The sequence below is a fragment of the Leguminivora glycinivorella genome, chromosome 3 (genome assembly GCF_023078275.1).
Source record: "Leguminivora glycinivorella isolate SPB_JAAS2020 chromosome 3, LegGlyc_1.1, whole genome shotgun sequence".
NCBI lineage: Eukaryota > Metazoa > Arthropoda > Insecta > Lepidoptera > Tortricidae > Leguminivora > Leguminivora glycinivorella.
Window position 1 is genome coordinate 13,461,800 of NC_062973.1, and position 18,879 is coordinate 13,480,678.

The 18,879-nt window shown below is 36.5% G+C and overlaps 1 protein-coding gene across 1 annotated transcript; it reads left to right on the forward strand.

Annotated features, from left to right (window-relative positions):
* Positions 1–3,588: 3,588 nt before the first annotated feature.
* LOC125224724 (trypsin alpha-3-like) lies at positions 3,589–13,133 on the forward strand. Its single transcript, XM_048128163.1, has 7 exons — positions 3,589–3,706; positions 3,810–3,895; positions 4,227–4,354; positions 6,416–6,578; positions 10,725–10,853; positions 11,552–11,698; positions 12,604–13,133. Exons 1-7 carry the CDS (start codon positions 3,667–3,669, stop codon positions 12,826–12,828), a joined length of 918 nt encoding a protein of 305 aa, XP_047984120.1. The 5' UTR covers positions 3,589–3,666; the 3' UTR covers positions 12,829–13,133.
* The last annotated feature ends 5,746 nt before the right edge of the window (positions 13,134–18,879 follow it).

The window sequence follows — 18,879 nt, forward strand, 5'->3', positions numbered from 1 at the left end:
TGACCGTTTGGCGACTGTTTTTTTACATGGAATATTACCGTCTTAATCCATATTTTAACAACTTTATTGGTTTTCTAGGCATTATTTTTAATATTTCAGTATAGTATATGCACCGGAGCACTAAAACTTCACCAATCAATATACATAACACGCAAACACCGAGTAGTCAATAATATTATTACTGGTTAAACTGAGGTAAATTGATGGCGCGTTGATAAATTTAGACTTATTTTATGAAATCACTCGAGCAATTTAATTGGCCATGGTAATTAGCCCACATTATATTACAAATGCAAACAATATTTGTCTTTAACAAATTCTTATGCCATTACATTTTAATGTCAAATGGTTTTATTTCTTTTTTACTTTGACGTCTCTGACAGTCGCCATTTGAAAAGAATGAAATGAACGAATGATTTTGGGAAAGTAGTCGCCAAACGGTAACAATGTGTGCACGCGTAGTGCACACTTCTGTCACTTCTGTGACCATTTGTGCCTGTTACCAATCGTCCCCATTTGGGTCGCCGCGACTAAACGTCGACCGTACTGCGACTAAACATTGAGACCCGAAGACCTGTGTGTACACAAAATAGGAGGATTTGCGTAGGAACGGCGACCGATTATGGTTATATGGGTAGTAAATAAATATTTATGTAATTCTAGTTTTGAAAGTAATTGCTTTTGCCTTTGTATAATTTTTCTTTTTACAGGTAATTTAGTTACATTTGCGAATAATGTGAAAACATATAAATTATTTAAATGTGCATGTATTATATTTCTAAATTATGAACTAAACTGTGATTGTGAATTGAATAAATAGTGTAAAATAATTTTACGATAAATTGCGATAATATACAAATATTACTTAATAATAATAATATAGCATGCATAATATTCAGTTTCTCTTCTCAATTTATATCAATTTCAGCGTCACAACGACACGGACGTCTAACCAAGCAAAATACAGAAAACAATAAAACAAAACTTTTGCACGATCCGGGCATAGTTTATGCGAAGGAAGATGTATAGTGCTTCGCCTGAATTTGTATCCTAATATTTAGATCAGGCAAGATACCATTTATTTTTATTAGGGGCCCCATATCAGCATACGAATGTCTAACAAAAAGCACGAAGCGTAGCCTCAGGGGCGGGTAAGTAAACAATAAATTTATTTTTATTGAAAACAAAAGGAGAATCTCTCCGAATTAGACACAAATGCTTAGTATGTCTTTTTATTCGTGCAAACGTTTAAGAAATAAATAGGTAATTCTGAAGTATTTTTTCCTCCTTTGATCAGATAGCCCACAATCTCAAGAAGACGTGCGAATTTCAGGGTAACACTTTACACAAAAAATCCTCACTTGTTTTTTAATCGGGTTGCGCAATGGGTAATTTTTATTCCATTGTTATTTTTTATAGCCTATTATACAGGATAAAAACAGTCTAAAATGCATCGTATAGGATCGTTTCGTGCCTGAACAGCGAGCCTCACACATCACAATCCACGTGTGCTAGGGGGGTTATTTACAAAACGTGACGGAGGTCAAAGCATTAACGTTCTCATTAACGAGTATAACCCCCCAAATGTGCTCGTAATCGCAGCTAAAACGACCAGCAAACCAAAATTCACGTATGTTATTTTATGTACCTATGTATGTGTATGTCATTGTGTGTTAGTCCGTTACCATAGCAGATTAAAAGTAATTGGGCTACCAGCTTAACAAAAAAGGTGTACTTACACTTACCAAATACCTAAGATTATTTTTAATTATTATACTTGTTATGAATACATTACACGCATTTATGTTTGTTTTTATGTTTATACATAAAAACAATTTTTATGTTAAACTATAACTTTCTCAAAAATATTAGGCGTGAGTGGCGTGACCATTGTAAAACAGATCAGTATCAGAGATGTGTGAGGCAGTGCAAGGTGTAAAAGGTATGTAACTGTAAATAGGTGCAAGGATTATATAAATCGGTGATTATATTCATATCCGTTTATTGATTATAATTTCTATTACATGTCATTTCAATATTTATTATAATAATACATTATAATTACTTGTCTATTAAGTTATAACCTAACATAACAAGAAATTAAAAGAAAAATAAAATATACTTATCTACAGTTAGTTACCTACAATAGGTACTTACTAAATTAAATTAGTAAATTCTGATAGCTAGATTGTGTTCGATTAGCCATCGTTTAAACCTAGTTTTGAAACTGGTCAGTGAAAGCGCGGCGCATCAGTGACGTGTGGTGGCAAGCGGTTATATTGTCAAATGAGCGATCTGGGCGCGGTGAACTGGTGAGCGAAGCTTTTAATGTTTTCACAGCATGTTCAAGAAAACCTAGCTTAAATGCCGGCTCCGTCCTAGACGAAATGACCATCGTTTATGCAACCGCCAATAAAGCTACGATACGCCACGGAGCGTTAGTGGTTGTGCCATTGGATAGGTGCCTAGTACCTATCCAATCCAATGGTAATCTTTTACCTTCCGGGCTGTACGGTTGTGGAATTCCTTACAGTAGAATTAAGACTAGCAAAATCTCTTCCAATTTTCAAAAATCAGCTTAAATTATACTATCTATCTCTATGTTAAGTTGCCATTTTTATTTATTGTATTTATGTATGTATTATGTGTATGTAAGGTATATTTATTTATGTATTTTGTATATATGTATGTGTGTTTATGTTGGTTTTCTCTATATTTTTTATTGTTCTTGCACTGCCTGTTAACTTTTGTTTCTGTTCCGTTTTTCCAGCTACCCTAAGGTTGTCTGGAAGAGACCGCCTGTTGTTACCTAGTTATACTCTCACTCAACATTCTGTATATTTATAACATGTAAAATGGTACAATAAAGAATATTTACTTACTTACTTACTTACTTACCTACCCTGTGTGCGTAGCCGAATGCACAAGCGCTCACGAAACGCTCACAATAATATCTTTTTAATTATTAGTTATCTATCTCTATCGCTCTTGCGTAAATATTAGCGCGACAGGGCCAGACTAAATTTCTGCGGCGTTTCGGTTGCGTTTCGCATCGAAGAAATGCCATTCGGCTACGGGGCCTGGGCTGTTTCCTTTCTGAGCTAGGTAATTAAAGACCGCTATGACCAGATGATTTTAAATCTGAAGACTAAAGATTTTTTTCATCCAACTCTCTCTTGGAAATTGCACGTGAGTGCAAGACCACAAAACCTGTGGCTCATATATCAGTTATTATGTATATGAAGATTGTCTCTGTTTATCTATCCTTCAGCCATTGTTCGGTAAAGTACCTAAATACCTATTTATTTATCAATCCAGTAACGTTGGTTCCTCCTTGCATTCCGGTAATATTTTTCAATAATCTAAGTCAGATATCTTATCTCTCCCGATACCTATAAATATGAATAAGACCAGACAAACATTTATCCACAAGCAAAACATCGTAAGTGTATGAGATAATGAGATTTATTCAATCTTTTTTAAATTAAAGAAATTTATATAGAAATGCGATGACTCTATGAGTAATAGAAATTATAAATAATCGTGACTTAAATATGATAACATTTTAAAGATAATAGATTAATATTTAAAACCTGTTTACTGCTTGTCGCTACCATTTCATAGTTGTTTTCCGCATAGAAATATATAATAAATTACTCGTGCAAAATGTTCACGTTATTTTACGTTTTATCTTTGGCAATTGCCTGTAAGTGATTTAAGTGTTATGAGTTTAACTATAATTAACTTAGTATAATATTTAATAAATTGACAAAAGCACAGTAAGTTTATCATGTAACATTTGTTTTTAGGCAGTGCAGTGTCCGTTGATGTGAGTGACGCAACGAACAGAATTGCAAACGGGGCAGTTGCAGCGAATCTTCAATTCCCATACGCGGTAAACCATAAGAGGCAGCGCACACTATGGCCACTAGTCGCCACCACTAAACGCGACCACCAGTGATTTGGTCAGGCTCAGACGCGGCCACTCAAACGCTCGGTGTGCGCCGATGCTATACAAAATGTATGGAGAAACGCGTCCGCAGCTACTAGTGGCCGCCACTAAGTGGCCAATGTGCGGGGGCTCTAAAGCTTAACAGAATATTGAACCTTTAAAACGAACTAATCAATGTTACTAAGTGTGTTACAGTCTTAAGAGCGATAAAATATAAATAAATACATTTCAATGTTGGTTCAGAGTAGAACTAAAAGCAAATGTTTCAATTCAGGTTTCCATACAACGTATCGCAAATAATACACAAGTATCCACCAGAGGGCACAGGTGCGGGGGAGCGCTCGTCACCTTACAGCACGTATTAACAGCGGCTTCGTGCATGTTTGAGTGGAACGCTGATGGGTATGTTCAATCACCATATAAGAATATTATGCATTTTAAATGTTCTAAATGGCCGATTTTTTGTTTTCAAAGTTATCCACCCCACTTTTTTTGTAACATGGGTATTTTTAAGCGATTCGTACTCAGAATCGCGAGGTCTTCCGATCCTGATAGGAGGAAAAAAATACCCAAGATTTCCATACATTTTTCAAACGGGAAAAAACCATGGGACACTTTTTTAGGGTTCCGTAGTCAACTAGGAACCCTTATAGTTTCGCCATGTCTGTCTGTCCGTCCGTCCGTCCGTCCGTCCGTCCGCGGATAATCTCAGTGACCGTTAGCACTAGAAAGCTGAAATTTGGTACCAACATGTATATCAATACCGCCGACAAAGTGGTAAAATAAAAAGTGGAAAAAGATGTTTTGTTAGGGTACCCCCCCCTACATGTAAAGTGGGGACAGATTTTTTTTTTCATTCCAACCCCAACGTGTGATATATTGTTGGATAGGTATTTAAAAATGAATAAGGGTTTACTAAAATCGTTTTTTGATAATATTAATATTTTCGGAAATAATCGCTCCTAAAGGAAAAAAAAGTCTGTCCCCCCCCCCCTCTAACTTTTGAACCATATGTTTAAAAAATATGAAAAAAAATCACAAAAGTAGAACTTTACAAAGACTTTCTAGGAAAATTGTTTTGAACTTGATAGGTTTAGTAGTTTTTGAGAAAAATATGGAAAACTACGGAACCCTACACTGAGCGTGGCCCGACACGCTCTTGGCCGGTTTTTTTTTGAAAGAGCTCGCGATTCTGAGTGGAAACCACATAAAAATTTCCAAATAAAAACAAAAGTGGGGTGGACAACTTTGAAAAAAATGGCCCAAATGAGGTAATGACCATTTGACCGAAACAACCAAGTACAAGTAGCTTCTCTGACCAGAATGACTATTGTATTGTGTTGTGTTTACTCTTACTTACATTGTAGGATAATATAGTTATATATAATACATATATAAATGTACAAAAGCGCACCGCCAACAAACTGTTATACAGTTTGGCGATAATATGTAATTTAACATTTTAAGATTTTTTTCCAATAATTAAAAAAAAACGAAATTTTGTCTTCGATTTCTCACGAGATATTTTGGCCAGAAATGGATGCCGAACCGAAATTTTGTTTTAATGCACTCACTTTGTATTCCAAATAAGAGTTTCAATATATACGTATTCATATACTCACGCCTGTATTTCCAAAAGGAGTAGGCAGAACACATTAAAACTTCTTGAATCAGCGCCACTCTTAGCAATTCGCAGTGCAATAATCATGCTATTGCAGTGACAGATTGCTAGCCCATCTCCTATACCACAATCCCACAGTCGACTTTTACGTCACCCACTCTAGAGAAGAGGAGGGTGAAATTTTGAGGAATACATGGTAACATCCAAGCTGCAGTTGCGTTACAGTCCGTTAGTGTCGAGTTGCAGACCATGAGAGAAATAAAAACCGGCCAAGAGCGTGTCGGGCCACGCTCCGTGTAGGGTTCCGTAGTTTCCCGTATTTTTTTTTCAAAAACTGTTCAACCTATCAAGATCAAAATAATTTTCCTAGAAAGTCTTTATAAAGTTCTACTTTTGTGATTTTTTTCATATTTTTCAAACATAATGGTTCAAAAGTTAGAGGGGGCGACACACTTTTTTTTACTTTAGGAGCGATTATTTCTGAAAATATTAATTTTATCTAAAAAGGATGTTAGTAAACCCCTATTCATTTTTAAATACCTATCCAATAATATACCTGTTATACGATGATCACACGTTGGGGTTGGAATGAAAAAACCCACCCTACAACCCTACCCCACCAAAACAAAACATATCTAACAAACATTTTTTTCCACTTTTTATTTCACCACTTTGTCGGCGTGATTAATATACATATTGGTACCAAATTTCAGCTTACTAGCGCCAACGGTCTCTGAGATTATCTGCGGACGGACGGACGGACAGACATGGCGAAACTATAAGGGTTCCTAGTTGACTACGGAACCCTAAAAAAAAACAATTGACTTGTTATTTGTTTACAGAACGCGAACCCCCATCACCATTGGCAACTACAGGGTGTTTGCCGGCGCGTATTTACTGTCCAACGATACTGCGACTGAAAGAGTCAGGAATATTGCTCAGTACGTCGTGCATCCAAACTACCTCGGCATACCGTCTTATGTTGGAGACCTGGCTGTTGTGACTGTAAGTATACATTCATTAATAACATGTATGTTCACTTATACATAGGTACTTATATTCAACGTGACACTTTTGGTCTACTTGGGGCCCATTTCCAAAACTGAAAGTTACAAGTTACAAGCGGAAGTCTCTATCCAACTTGTCATATTAGACATTGACCACTACTTGTAAATTGTAACTTGTAGCTTCGAGAAATGGGCCATTGGTCTTGCACTAGTTGGTAACCTACGTCTGAGAAAACAAATATTAAACAGCGAAAATTCTAAAAGAAGATCATGAATAACAAATGAGCCGAAATAAGGTAAACACAAACAACTTATATGACCACAGACGACAAACACTAATGGGTGCCAAAAACAGAATGGCACGAACTTAATTGGTCAAAAAACAAATGACAATCCTTTCTGCAAGGATGAAAAGTATAAAGACGAACCAGACGTTAAATTGATGCTTTCAAATGTACAAAATTGTACGTCAATTTTCTATTACATATTACGTAAGCAGCATAGCTGTGTTGCTATTTACGCGAGTCAACCTTACCTACCTATGTAAGTATTTCATTAGACAGACACTATTATAGCCACTAATAACCAAGTATATCAATAATAAATAAATAAATAAATATTGGGGACACCTTACACAGATCAACTCGCCGTGTGCCTGCTATACGGCCACAATTCAAAAAACCATTTTTTCGAGAAATCGCGTCTCAAAGTTTTGAGAGTATAGTTGAGGCTGTTAAATAGGATCTTACTTCTTGAGTTTTAGGTCTATGAATTTGAAATTTAGCTATTTTTACTCGGAATGATATAACCCTCCATAAGATCACGCCACTTTTCGCAAAAAAAATCTTTTTTTTAAGATACAATGCCTGAAAGATAGGTATTTAGAGTTGTGGCTGTATTGCAGAAACATTTTTTTATGATTTTGAGATGCGTCCAAAATTAAACGATGTTATTCGATAAAGGTATCATGCAAATATATATGAAAAAACACCAAATAGTTAAAATAATTTTATTTACGAACTTTGACAGTAACGATAGCAATAATTATGTGTAACTAAAGCATAGTTAATTTAGAATTGGTACGCGATGGGAGGAATTTAATTTTTAAATGAAAAGAAAAAAGTAAACAATATTTTTTATTGCAGAATATAAAAGATCGTTTATTAATTTATAGCGTGTCACATATATTTCAATCATTCAGTATGTTTATGCACAAAATTACGGACTTTTCTGAAAATAGTATTCATCATCCTCTGAACAAGATTTTCATCCATTTTTTTTGTCTGTTGATTCCGTGTGGACCGCAAGGAGTGGATATTTTGAATTATTTTGCCACTATTATTTAATTGTCCTTTAATGAAATAATGATGTGGGCAATAATTATTGCCTAGTAGTTTTCTAGAAATTCAACAATTTAGCAATCATTAACCCAGACCAAGGGGATTTTTCACGTATTTGTTCACAGTGCATTTTCGCCGGTCAACGTCCATCATCAATAACTTACAAACGCAAAAAGTTAGATCAACCAAATTTCTAATATAGAGTTATCAACGTATTAAAATTAAGATGTGATTATCAGTTTTTTTTTAATTTTTAAATATATTTTTTTTATTCGTCGCTAAACGCGTGCCAATACTATGTTAACTATGCTTTAGCTTATAATCATCAACATTTTATTACGTCATTAACAAGTAATATTAATTATTTAAAATTGAAACAATTAAAACTTTGTAGCTTACGTATCTTGGTGTCACCCTGGATAGAAGCCTGAATTTCAAGGAACACCTGACCAGCTTCTCTGCGAAGCTCAAGACCCGGAGCAGCATCATTCACAAGCTTACTGGAACTACCTGGAGGGCCAGCGCAGCAACATTTCGGACAACCGCGCTATCCCTAGTCTACTCCTCTGCCGAGTACTGCTCAGAGGTGTGGCTAAACAGCACCCATACTACCGCGGTAACGCCCAGCTGAACCACACTATGCGACTCATCAGAGGCTGCCTAAAACGAACTCCCACACACTGGTTGCAGGGGATGACTATTTTACCTCTAAACTTCCGCCGAGAAGTGCCTATTTCGTGAAATCGCCAAGATTCGAGCAGACACAAGTTTACCCATCCACCAAGACCTCGACACGCTAAAGGCTCTCAGACTGAAGTCTCGACTACCCCCCCAAATTGAATTCCACTAAAGTGGGTCACAAGTAAGCCCCTTAGAGGCATGGATAATGGACTGGGTAGCCAGAGCTCTTCCTACAGAGCTGTACGAGTTCGATACTGGGGCCCGACCGGTGTGATTTAAGGAGCCTTGACAGGTTTGGTGTCGGCTGAAACGTATCAGGACAGGCATCGGAAACTGCTCATCTTTGTGGTGCAGATGGAGATGGTGCGAGTCTGTGGAGTGACAGTGTGGCCACCCAGATCCGACGGTGCACCATATAGCCTTCGAGTGCCCCATAACCAAGTTTAGCGGAAAAGGGCAGATCTTAAGACACTTTCGACAAATCATCATCCTTCTTACGTTATCCCGGCATTTGCCACGGCTCATAGGAGCCTGGGGTCCGCTTTGACAACTAAGACACTTTCGACAAATGCCGTTGAATATCTTAAGTCTAGTTTTTTAATAATTTAAGTAGAGAGCAATGTGTACTGACTGGTAAAAATAATTATGACCTTAGTAATGAGACATATTGAACTGCACTTGTAAGAAAACAAAGTTGAGATTTGTTTAATCATTTTGTGTAGTAGTTTCGGCGTCGGGCTGGTAATTTTGTAATAATAAGTGTGATACTGACTGTTTGACACAATATTTAAAGGGATTTATCGCAATTATCACTCAAGTTTTTAGGACGCAACTCAAAACTTACATTTAAAACGTGTGCTATACAGCCACAACTCAAAACGGCCGTCGGTTTACATGTGAACAAACTGGCAAGTGGCCGTATTGCAGGGAATCTTCTGACAATTTATGGTCAATTCCATACGGCCACTTGTGAGAAAAAGGCTCTTAAGGACGTTTTTTGCTATGGCTCTCGAAATAAGGTCGTAAATTGAACAATTTTGAATACGAATCTGCAATAATCCAGAAAATTAAAAATTTTGAGTTGTGGCCGTATAGCAGGCACACGGCGAACTTAGCCCCAAACAAAGCCAAGCTTGCTAGCAAAGAGTGCTAAGCGACGATATACATACTTAAATAGATAAATAAATACTTATAAACATAGAAAACATCCATGACTCAGGAACTTGTATCTGTGCTCATCACACAAATAAATGCCCTTACCGGGATTCGAACCCAGGACCGCGGCTTAGCAGGCAAAAATAGTCCTAAAATTGTGCAATCCATATTCCGAATACATTCATATCAATTATAACGATATTGTCAAATTCCAAGAAACAGATGGGTACACGACTAATCCATTTGCTCTGTTTGATTTAGATAACGACATGGATGATTGATTAGATACGAAACGATTAGATGCGTTATGGGTACCTTTGCATCGGGAGGCTCACGGGGGGGCTTGCTAGGTTAGGTTTAATTATGTATCTGTGTATGTTTTTGTGTGTGTGTAATTAGGTTAGATCTAGTTTTTAAGTGCTTGCATGTATTTGCTGATTTTGAATTGTTTTGGCTTTTGGTTTTTTGGTAAATAAAATTTATTAATACGAAACTATTAAGTACTGTAAACCAAACAGTAACTTCCCATATAGGTACTTAAACTAATAAGTACCTAATAACATTGTATGCCAGTACCTACATCCTTGTACATTAATATAAACTATTATGTATAATAGGAGAGCTAAATGACAATTATAATGGATTAACTACGTAGAATATCTTCTTATTTGTCGTCACACTCTTGGCAGCAGTGGCAGTGGTCATCACATCAGCTTAACAATGCGTAACCCTACACGATATAGAGTATGGATCTTTGAATGTTTCTACTTATATTTAATGACTTTGGGTCAGTTGCATCAAACATACTCGTAGTTAACCGACTGATCAACGTCTAGCAGTAGAAGTCTATGGAAATTCTCAAACAAAAAACTTAGCTAACGTTTGAACGGTAACAGAAGGTAGTGCAACTGACTCATAATCATTTTAAGTTACACATTACATAGTAAATAAATCATTTTTTTTTTCAGCTAAGTACAGCTTTCGCAAGTTCAACTGCGACCCCCCTGTCCTTGCCCGCCAACAATTACAACCCCGCTGACTTTACCGATTGCGTGGTTGCGGGCTGGGGTGCTGCTACCGCTGCATCTCAAACCGGGGTTAGTATTTTTTTGACGTGACACTTCTAATGCGACTTCAACTGACAGCGCGTAACACGTTAATGCGTTAAACCAGTCACTCAGTCAGTGTTACGTTTAACGCGTTAAACGCAAACTCACTCAGTGAGTGAGAGAATAATTTTGAATTGTGGAATGGTTGGTTAATGTTTGTGTTTTTATTGAGATCGAGTGCAGAATGAGATTATTTTTATTTTTTCAATAATTTGAGCAATTAGCAATGTAAAATATTTAAAAAAGTAAAAATATGGACATAAATAAACGCAAAAACGTGACAGTCTTGACAGAATGTTTTTGAGGTTATGTTTCAAAGTTTCACGTTTTCCGCGAGTAATATTGTAATAGGTCCAGCAAGGTAGACTGTAAAAATATTGTTTTTCTCAATAATATGTGAGTGTGCACGGGAAAACGTCTCACTTTGTCGATTGCTATAAAGCCGCTTTGTCAGTTTATTCATATAAAGATACAAGTAAATCTCGCCTTAATGGTAACCGACAAAGTGGGACGTTTTAATAAACACGCTCACATATGTATGTTTTTCTTTAGTATTAATCGTTTTTAGGATTCTATTATTTTTAAAGCATTCAAGGTATTACTTTATTAAAAACAGGATAACAGCCCATAATGCGTTTATTTTTTGAAATTGTGTAATTCAACATAGTTCTAACATATTTTTTCAGGCCAACGTTGAGCAGAAATACGCTAATAAATATATATACAATCAGCAAGAGTGCACTTCAGTCTACAATGCCCTGCAAGGCTTACCGAACATTTTACCTACTATGGTGTGCGCAGTGTCTTATGACATAGTTTCTTCAAGTTGCCACGTAAGTAAAATTAGTAGTTATAACTTATATTTATCTACGTATATAAAATAAAACGTATCAATCTCATGATCAGAGGGCGGAATTACTCATGGCAAAAATCAAACGTCAATAGAGTTGGAACGTAAAATTTTATCGACTATCGATTAAACTGAAATTATCAGTATATATTGTTGAGTTGTTTTCGACGTAAGTAAGACAAGGATACTTCTTTATCAATTTGTTGGCTGTTTTTCGTCTTGGATTAACCATTTTTTTCAAACGTGAATTAGTTGCAAAAGGACTAGTGACAGAAATGGTAATTAAATGTCATTCAATTTACATTTAATCTAATCAAAGAGGTTAATGTTAAAGTCAAAAATGTAAAAGGTGACTGAATTTATCGATAGCTGAATACATATTCATATTTTATGTCGATAAAATTTAACATTCCAACTCTATTGACGTTTGATTTTTGCCATGAGCAATTCCGCCCTCTGCTCATGATCATCAGTCTGAGAGTAATTTTGGAGTACTGGAAATATGAAATTTGGTATGGGAGCTAACACGATTACACAAACAACAAATGAGACCGCTTCCACAAATTTTGATGTTTTATTTCGATAAAAATCTTACCAATTGAAATAGATATCATACACGAAAGAAAAAACGACAAGGCCCACTGGTGGCCGAGCCGGGAATCGAACCCGAGTCTCCAGCTTACGCGGCTAACGTCATTACCACTAGACCACCCGCCCGCCGCGGCCACGGCGTGTTTCGTGTATGATATTTTTTCAATTTATAATTTATATATAGTTGACTACTTGGAAAAAATAACAAATCAAAAAATATTCAATAAAATTATTTGATTTGTTCCCTAGTTGTAAATCTTACCAAGTCAAAAATAACAACGTATTATTCTGTTTTAGGGTGACGAAGGAAACGCCCTAGTATGTGGCAATACGTTGACGGGTATCCTTGCATTGCACAGCAACTGTGCGGCCACCTCCTATCCTGAGATCTACACCAGGGTCTCCAACTACACCGATTGGGTCAGACCAATAGTTTCCTTGGCCAACTCTTTTACATCTGGCGCTTCAGTTCTTTTACTCCTCACTTTGATTCAGATGACCTTTGCCAATCTCCTGAGCTAAATAGATTAGTTACAGGAGGAGGTACATTAAGTATTTTATGCCATATTGGCAAACAGGTCTGTTAGTATTTATTGTTTGTAAATGTAACGTTATCAATTAGGATTATACTTTTAGACTCACTCAGTCAGCTATCAAGTGTTATCTGCTAATTACTTCGATATTATCGACGGTTTCCCTTTGTTATTGAAATAGCAAAAAGACAAATCAATGTAAAAGTAGCGGTGCATACGTAACACGTCACACGTTTTTAATAACACGGGAAGATCTACATCGTTACATATAATAAATATATATTTGACGATAAATATTGTTTTTTTTTTTTCATTTTTAATTGATTTACCTATAACCAGATATTTTCTTAGAACAAACTTTGATTATATTTGTTATTAGTACAACTAGGGCGGGCGGGTGGTCTAGTGGTATGGACGTTAGCCGCGTAAGCTGAAGACCCGGGTTCTATTCCCGGCTCGGCCACCAGTGGGCCCTTGTCGTTTTTATTCGTCTATGATATCTATTTCAGTTTATAATCTATTCGTTAGTGTTAAAATTATAATTCTGCTCATCATATCTCAGAAATCTGTCTGTTATACCCGGAATATAATATAAATGACGACCATTACATATGAAATTAACTTCCTACTCTAATATTCAAAATGAATTCATTTGCTTACCTACATATTATGCTCGAGCATACTCGTAAGTCGTAAGATTCACTATTCATTCGTGTTCCACTAATATTCATCTTTTAGATATTTACCACCAGAAGTCGGGTAACGGTTGCAGTATCGGTTTAAGTAGCCCCGCTTACAATTACCGAGATCCTATCGAGACATTCGAGACCGCTATCGTTCTAACAAACTTTTCCAATTAAACAGCTCACACTTAGAATTTTAACAAAGCGATGAAAGACTTAAATATGGAAACCTCACATTCAGCAATTTCAGCATTACAGCGTTGAGCAATTTATCCAGAGCCGTTAAAAGAGTAAAAATGGACTTTCATGAAAATTAATGCGTAGTACGAGGTCATGACCGCCTTACAAAATGACTAAAAGGTTAAGGTGTTATAAATTTTGAGCACGTTCATTAGAGCCCGCATGGATCCCTCGCCCTAGCTTTTAGCCGACGACACACGTCGGAATTTCGTAATAAGATTTCCTTAATTTAAGACTTCCTCCCTTATACTCATTAAAGAAGTGTTGGCCCCCTTCACGGATCAACACGGCGGGGCGTGAAATTACCTACTATTACGATCACCAAATTAGATGTGGCTTCTCCTTGTATTCAGAGCCGGGCTAATATTCGTCAGACGGACCCGCAGTCCCGCACAGAACATTAGGTGCGTAACATTGGGAGCCTTTTGTTTTCCCATTTCATCACGGTTTGGGGAATATTATGTAGGTATGTCTCTAAGGAATAATACCACAGAATATATATAATACGAATCCCGTAGCTAAGTAAGAAGTCTCCTATAATATTAACTTCTTCAATTCCAGTTTCAAGTTGACATCTACTTACGACCGGAATAGGTATTTCCTTTTTAATTTTGATATAATCCATACTAATATTATAAAAGGGAAAGTGTGTGTGTCTGTTTGTTTGTCCGTCTTTCACGGCCAAAACGGAGCAACGTATTGGGGTGATTTTTTAAGTGGAGATAGTTGAAGGGATGGAAAGTGGCATAGGCTACTTTTTGTCTCTTTGTATGCCCCCTCTTCCCTAAAATGGAGGTGGAAGATTGTATGGAGCATTCCGCAATTTTTAAATTGAACGCAAGCGAAGCCGCGAGTAAAAGCTAGTATAATTATACAAGGTGCTCGCGAGGAACCCATATAACTTTAACGGCATATTCTTGGTCACATTTAAGACGAAAATGTCATATAAACTTTTCTAGATTTCGTCTAGTTTCAGAGTTATTGCCAATTAAAATAAAACATTTCCGTATTGTTACTCAGTAGAAAAGGTCTTCTTAACGGCGCTGATGCGCAATTGTGGAGCATAGTCTCACAGTCGTCATTGATAGATGTCAAAATGTGACAAGAAAAACTTCCAAAAAATTTGGTTTTTAGAAAAATAAATTAAGAAACTCATTTTAATTGCCAATTTTTTGGATAAAAATTACTTTTTATGCGAAAATACGTCTAAAAAAGTTAAAAAAAAAGACAAAAAAAATTTTTTTTCGCGAAAAAATTTAAAATTCATATAACATTTTTTCTTTCTTTTGGCCTCAGAAACGCGTGGTTCAAGTTATACGGGTTCCTCGCGAGCACCTTGTATAATTATTATACGGGCGTCCCAAGACAAGACACATAAATAGGGCAGTCCCTAATATCCTTCTGCGACGTGATTCGGAGCATTTTCAAGACCCTCAAAACTTGTACATAATTCTGACTATTCTGAGTCAGTGTCGTAATCTGGACCTATAACAGTAAATATTAAACACGTTCAGTATTGCGGATTTATTTCCTCGTGAAGATTTCTTATCACCAAGTCGAAAATGCCTCATTTTTGTAGCAAGCAACCAAGTTGGATAGGTACTTGCTTCCTTGGTTGCTTGCTACAAAATGACCCATTTATGTATGGGAGAATAAAAAAAAGTTTGTTTGTTATTAAATTTAAAATCGATGTCACATGGCACAGATGTCGCTAAGTCGCTATCTCTCATAGTTTCTGACTTATTCATACTGACGGTTTTGGTTTTATCACCCTGTATAATTTAAACTTATTGCAATTTTTTTTTAATACTTCATACCTATGTGATTACTGATTATTTCTTTACCCTACTATTTTTGTGCCTACGCCAAATCTTGGAATTAGTTGCCAAAGCGGACCCCAGGCTTCTGAGCCGTAGTGAATGCCGGGATAACGCAAGGAGGATGATGATGTGATTATTTTTATACGTATACGTACGCATGGATTTTTATATTTTTTATACTATGTACAACCTACCTTTTAGCGAAGTTTTACGAGTAAAATCCTAAATTCTTTACAATCTTTACCCCTGCATGTTTTACCCCATATGAATTTGTATTCATTTTAAAACTTTAAAGGTGTAAGATGGTATTCCTATATTGAGACAAAATTTGTCCCTCTATAAACTTTCACCCGCTGTTTAAGGCCTTTAGGGGTTAGAATAACACTAAATTTGCGACTTCATTGTATTTGCCTTAATTACCTTTTTTTGCTGATCGAAAATAAAAACTTCATCTCCATTTTAACCGCTTCAGGGGATGAATTTTCAAAAACTTAAAAATAACTTTTCTTGTTTCATACTAAACTACCATTTAAAGAAGTTTCAAGTTGTTAGCTTAAAATCAAACTAAATTCTCCATACAAATTTTCATCTCTTCCTCACTGTCAATTAAATCTTTTCCTCACTTTATAAATGCAATTTTTTGTTAAAAAATTTAAATTTCTAGCTATTGTACTTTTGAATCTGCGTTAATGAGTTATTAAATCGGTCAGTTAAAGACTTGCATAAGTATAGATTTTTATATACCTAAATTATTATAAATATATCAACAAATGTGAAGATTTTTAGCAGTTTTGTTTATTGAGTATATACATTTATATTATTTGTTTTATTTTGATCAAGGGAATATTTCCAGCAACTTTGGAAATATTCCCGGGAAGAATGGGAATATGCCCGGGAGTATAGGGAATTTACTTTTCAGTATAAGTTATACGGTCTAATATCTTGTTAAACGGTGTAAAAAGCTATTTTTGACGTAATCCTAGAAAATAAAATATGTATAAATACTTTATGTCAATATTCCCCTATATTTCCGTTGAGGGGGAATATTCCCGGGCACGTTTCCGGGCATATTCCCGCTTGGGGAATATGCCCGGGAACGGCACATCACTACCTCAGCAGTTCTCGAAAAGTTTGTACAAAAATCAAGGGAAAAGTTAAATTTTTTTTTATTAATTCCTATTTTGTTACCAAGATTTTGTTGATGAATTGAGATTTTATTAAGTTTTATTTCGTCATTAAGGTTCTCTAGTATCTATATTTTCTTAATATTACTAAATGTTGGTAACAAAATAGGATCAATTAAAATTTGTTGACGTGTCATTGTACAAAGTTGACGGGAATTGCTGACCTAGTAATGAGGTAATATCAAAAAATACATCCTGTACAGAGGCGTGCAAAATGCAAGCTCAAGACTTTAACAATGAAATTAATTTTTGACATGTGAGTCAGAGTATGTGATCTTGGAAAATCAAGATTAATTCACATCTGGGGGCACGGCAGTGCCCCTGCCAAGACGAGCCAAACGAAGCGCATTATTTATTTACAGAAGAGAATTTATTTATCCCGTAAAAACCTGTGTGTGTGTGAGTGGCTTGTATTTCTCTACGAGTATTTACCTACGTAGAATATCTATTTTACCCGTACCCGGGTTCTACGAAAAGTGTTTCAGTGAAGATTTGGGCAGAACGCGAAGGAAGCTTGGTTTATGGGGTAGAAACATAAAAGTAACGAGCCCATTAAGTTCGGATCATTGCATCCGGTCAGACGTAGTTTTATTTGAATTCAGGAGGCATTTAATACGGAACCCCTTTTTACCGCGGTATAAGCCTGTCGTCATTAAATACCCATCAACAAATCGATGGGGTGTGGTAACTGGTAACTCAATGTCTATTTTGGTGAAGTGAAGGTACTTGCGAGCGATGGAGCGTAGTATATTAGGTGTTCGTAGAACTGACCGCATCAGAAACACGGAACTACGCTCCAGAACTGGAGTTGTAGATGTGGGCGTCAAGACCGCTAAGCTAAAGTGGGACTGGGCTGGACATGTCTGCCGCATGCACCCGGAAAGGTGGGCCAAAATATTTACAAACTGGGACCCGCGAAACACCATAGACGGGGCAGGCCGGGGTGCAGGCAGACCAAAAAGGAGATGGCGGGACGACCTGAACGCATTCTACCCAAAATGGTGGGAAAATGCCAACAACAGGGTCGAGTGGAGAAAGCGAGGGGAGGCCTTTGCCCAGCAGTGGGACACAAAAGAGGCTAATTAAAAAAAAAGGTACTAAATTTAAATTGGTCACTTTCATCAAAATTTGCTTTAAAAACATACGAAATGATTAGAAAGTAAAAAAGGCCTATCTTGGGCAAGATCTGAATTTGCGCCATTTTTACTTCTGACAGGTTGTTTTGTTACCGTTTGGCGATTGCAATTGAATTGCAATAATTCATTAGATAGCACTTTCGGAAACTATCGACCAATACGATGTGTCTCGAATGTTAAGTCGTGAATAACCGTCCCTAGAGCTCATTTAAAGTTCCATTGTGCTCTAAGGTTGAATATATAAAAAATATAATATGATCTGAAAGATAATCAACCTTATAGCAGAATGGATTTATCCAGTTTTGATTTAAAGTTCTAATTAAATCGTGTGTTATATTTATTTATCAATACGTTCATGACAGTAAACCAATCATGAAACTACTTACAACAAAATATAAAATGAGGTACGTAGGAATATCCTGCCGCGCACAGCTAAACGCTATTTCCGGACCGATTGGACCTTCAAACCTTCATGAAAAGAGCGTACACCCATCTTAAAGGACGGCAACGCACCTCCAACACTTCTGGTGTTTCGGGTGTCCATGGTCCGCAGTGATCGTTTACCACCAGACGACCTGTCTGCTCGTTTGCCTTCTATCCCATAAAATAAATGTATATACTATTTCTCAAACATGGTATGAAATATTGATGGTATGTGCCTTATTTATAATTGGCCGCGAGGTATGACGTTTCAGGTACGACTAGGACAAGAGGTCGATAATGGAATTTCATACAAACATTGCAGGCCTATTAGGCCGGCAAAGTCCTCTTTTTTAATTTTCTGTCACTGCAGATATTTGTGACATAACATCTAGGTATATGGCCATTAAAAAAAAACTATAAGGGGCTTTACAGACGTGCCGACTGCAACTGGTACAAGGCCTCGGCAATATTTGATGTTGGTGCGGTTTGTTGCAATTTATTTTTCATTTTCTGTTTTTAACCCCCGACGCAAAAACGACGGGGTGTTATAAGTT

Coding starts and splice junctions, on each gene's coding strand:
- LOC125224724 (XM_048128163.1), top strand. CDS start 3,667: ATGTTCACGTTATTTTACGTTTTATCTTTGGCAATTGCCT. Junction 3,896..4,226: donor ATCTTCAATTCCCATACGCG/GTAAACCATAAG, acceptor GTTTCAATTCAG/GTTTCCATACAACGTATCGC. Junction 11,699..12,603: donor TAGTTTCTTCAAGTTGCCAC/GTAAGTAAAATT, acceptor ATTCTGTTTTAG/GGTGACGAAGGAAACGCCCT.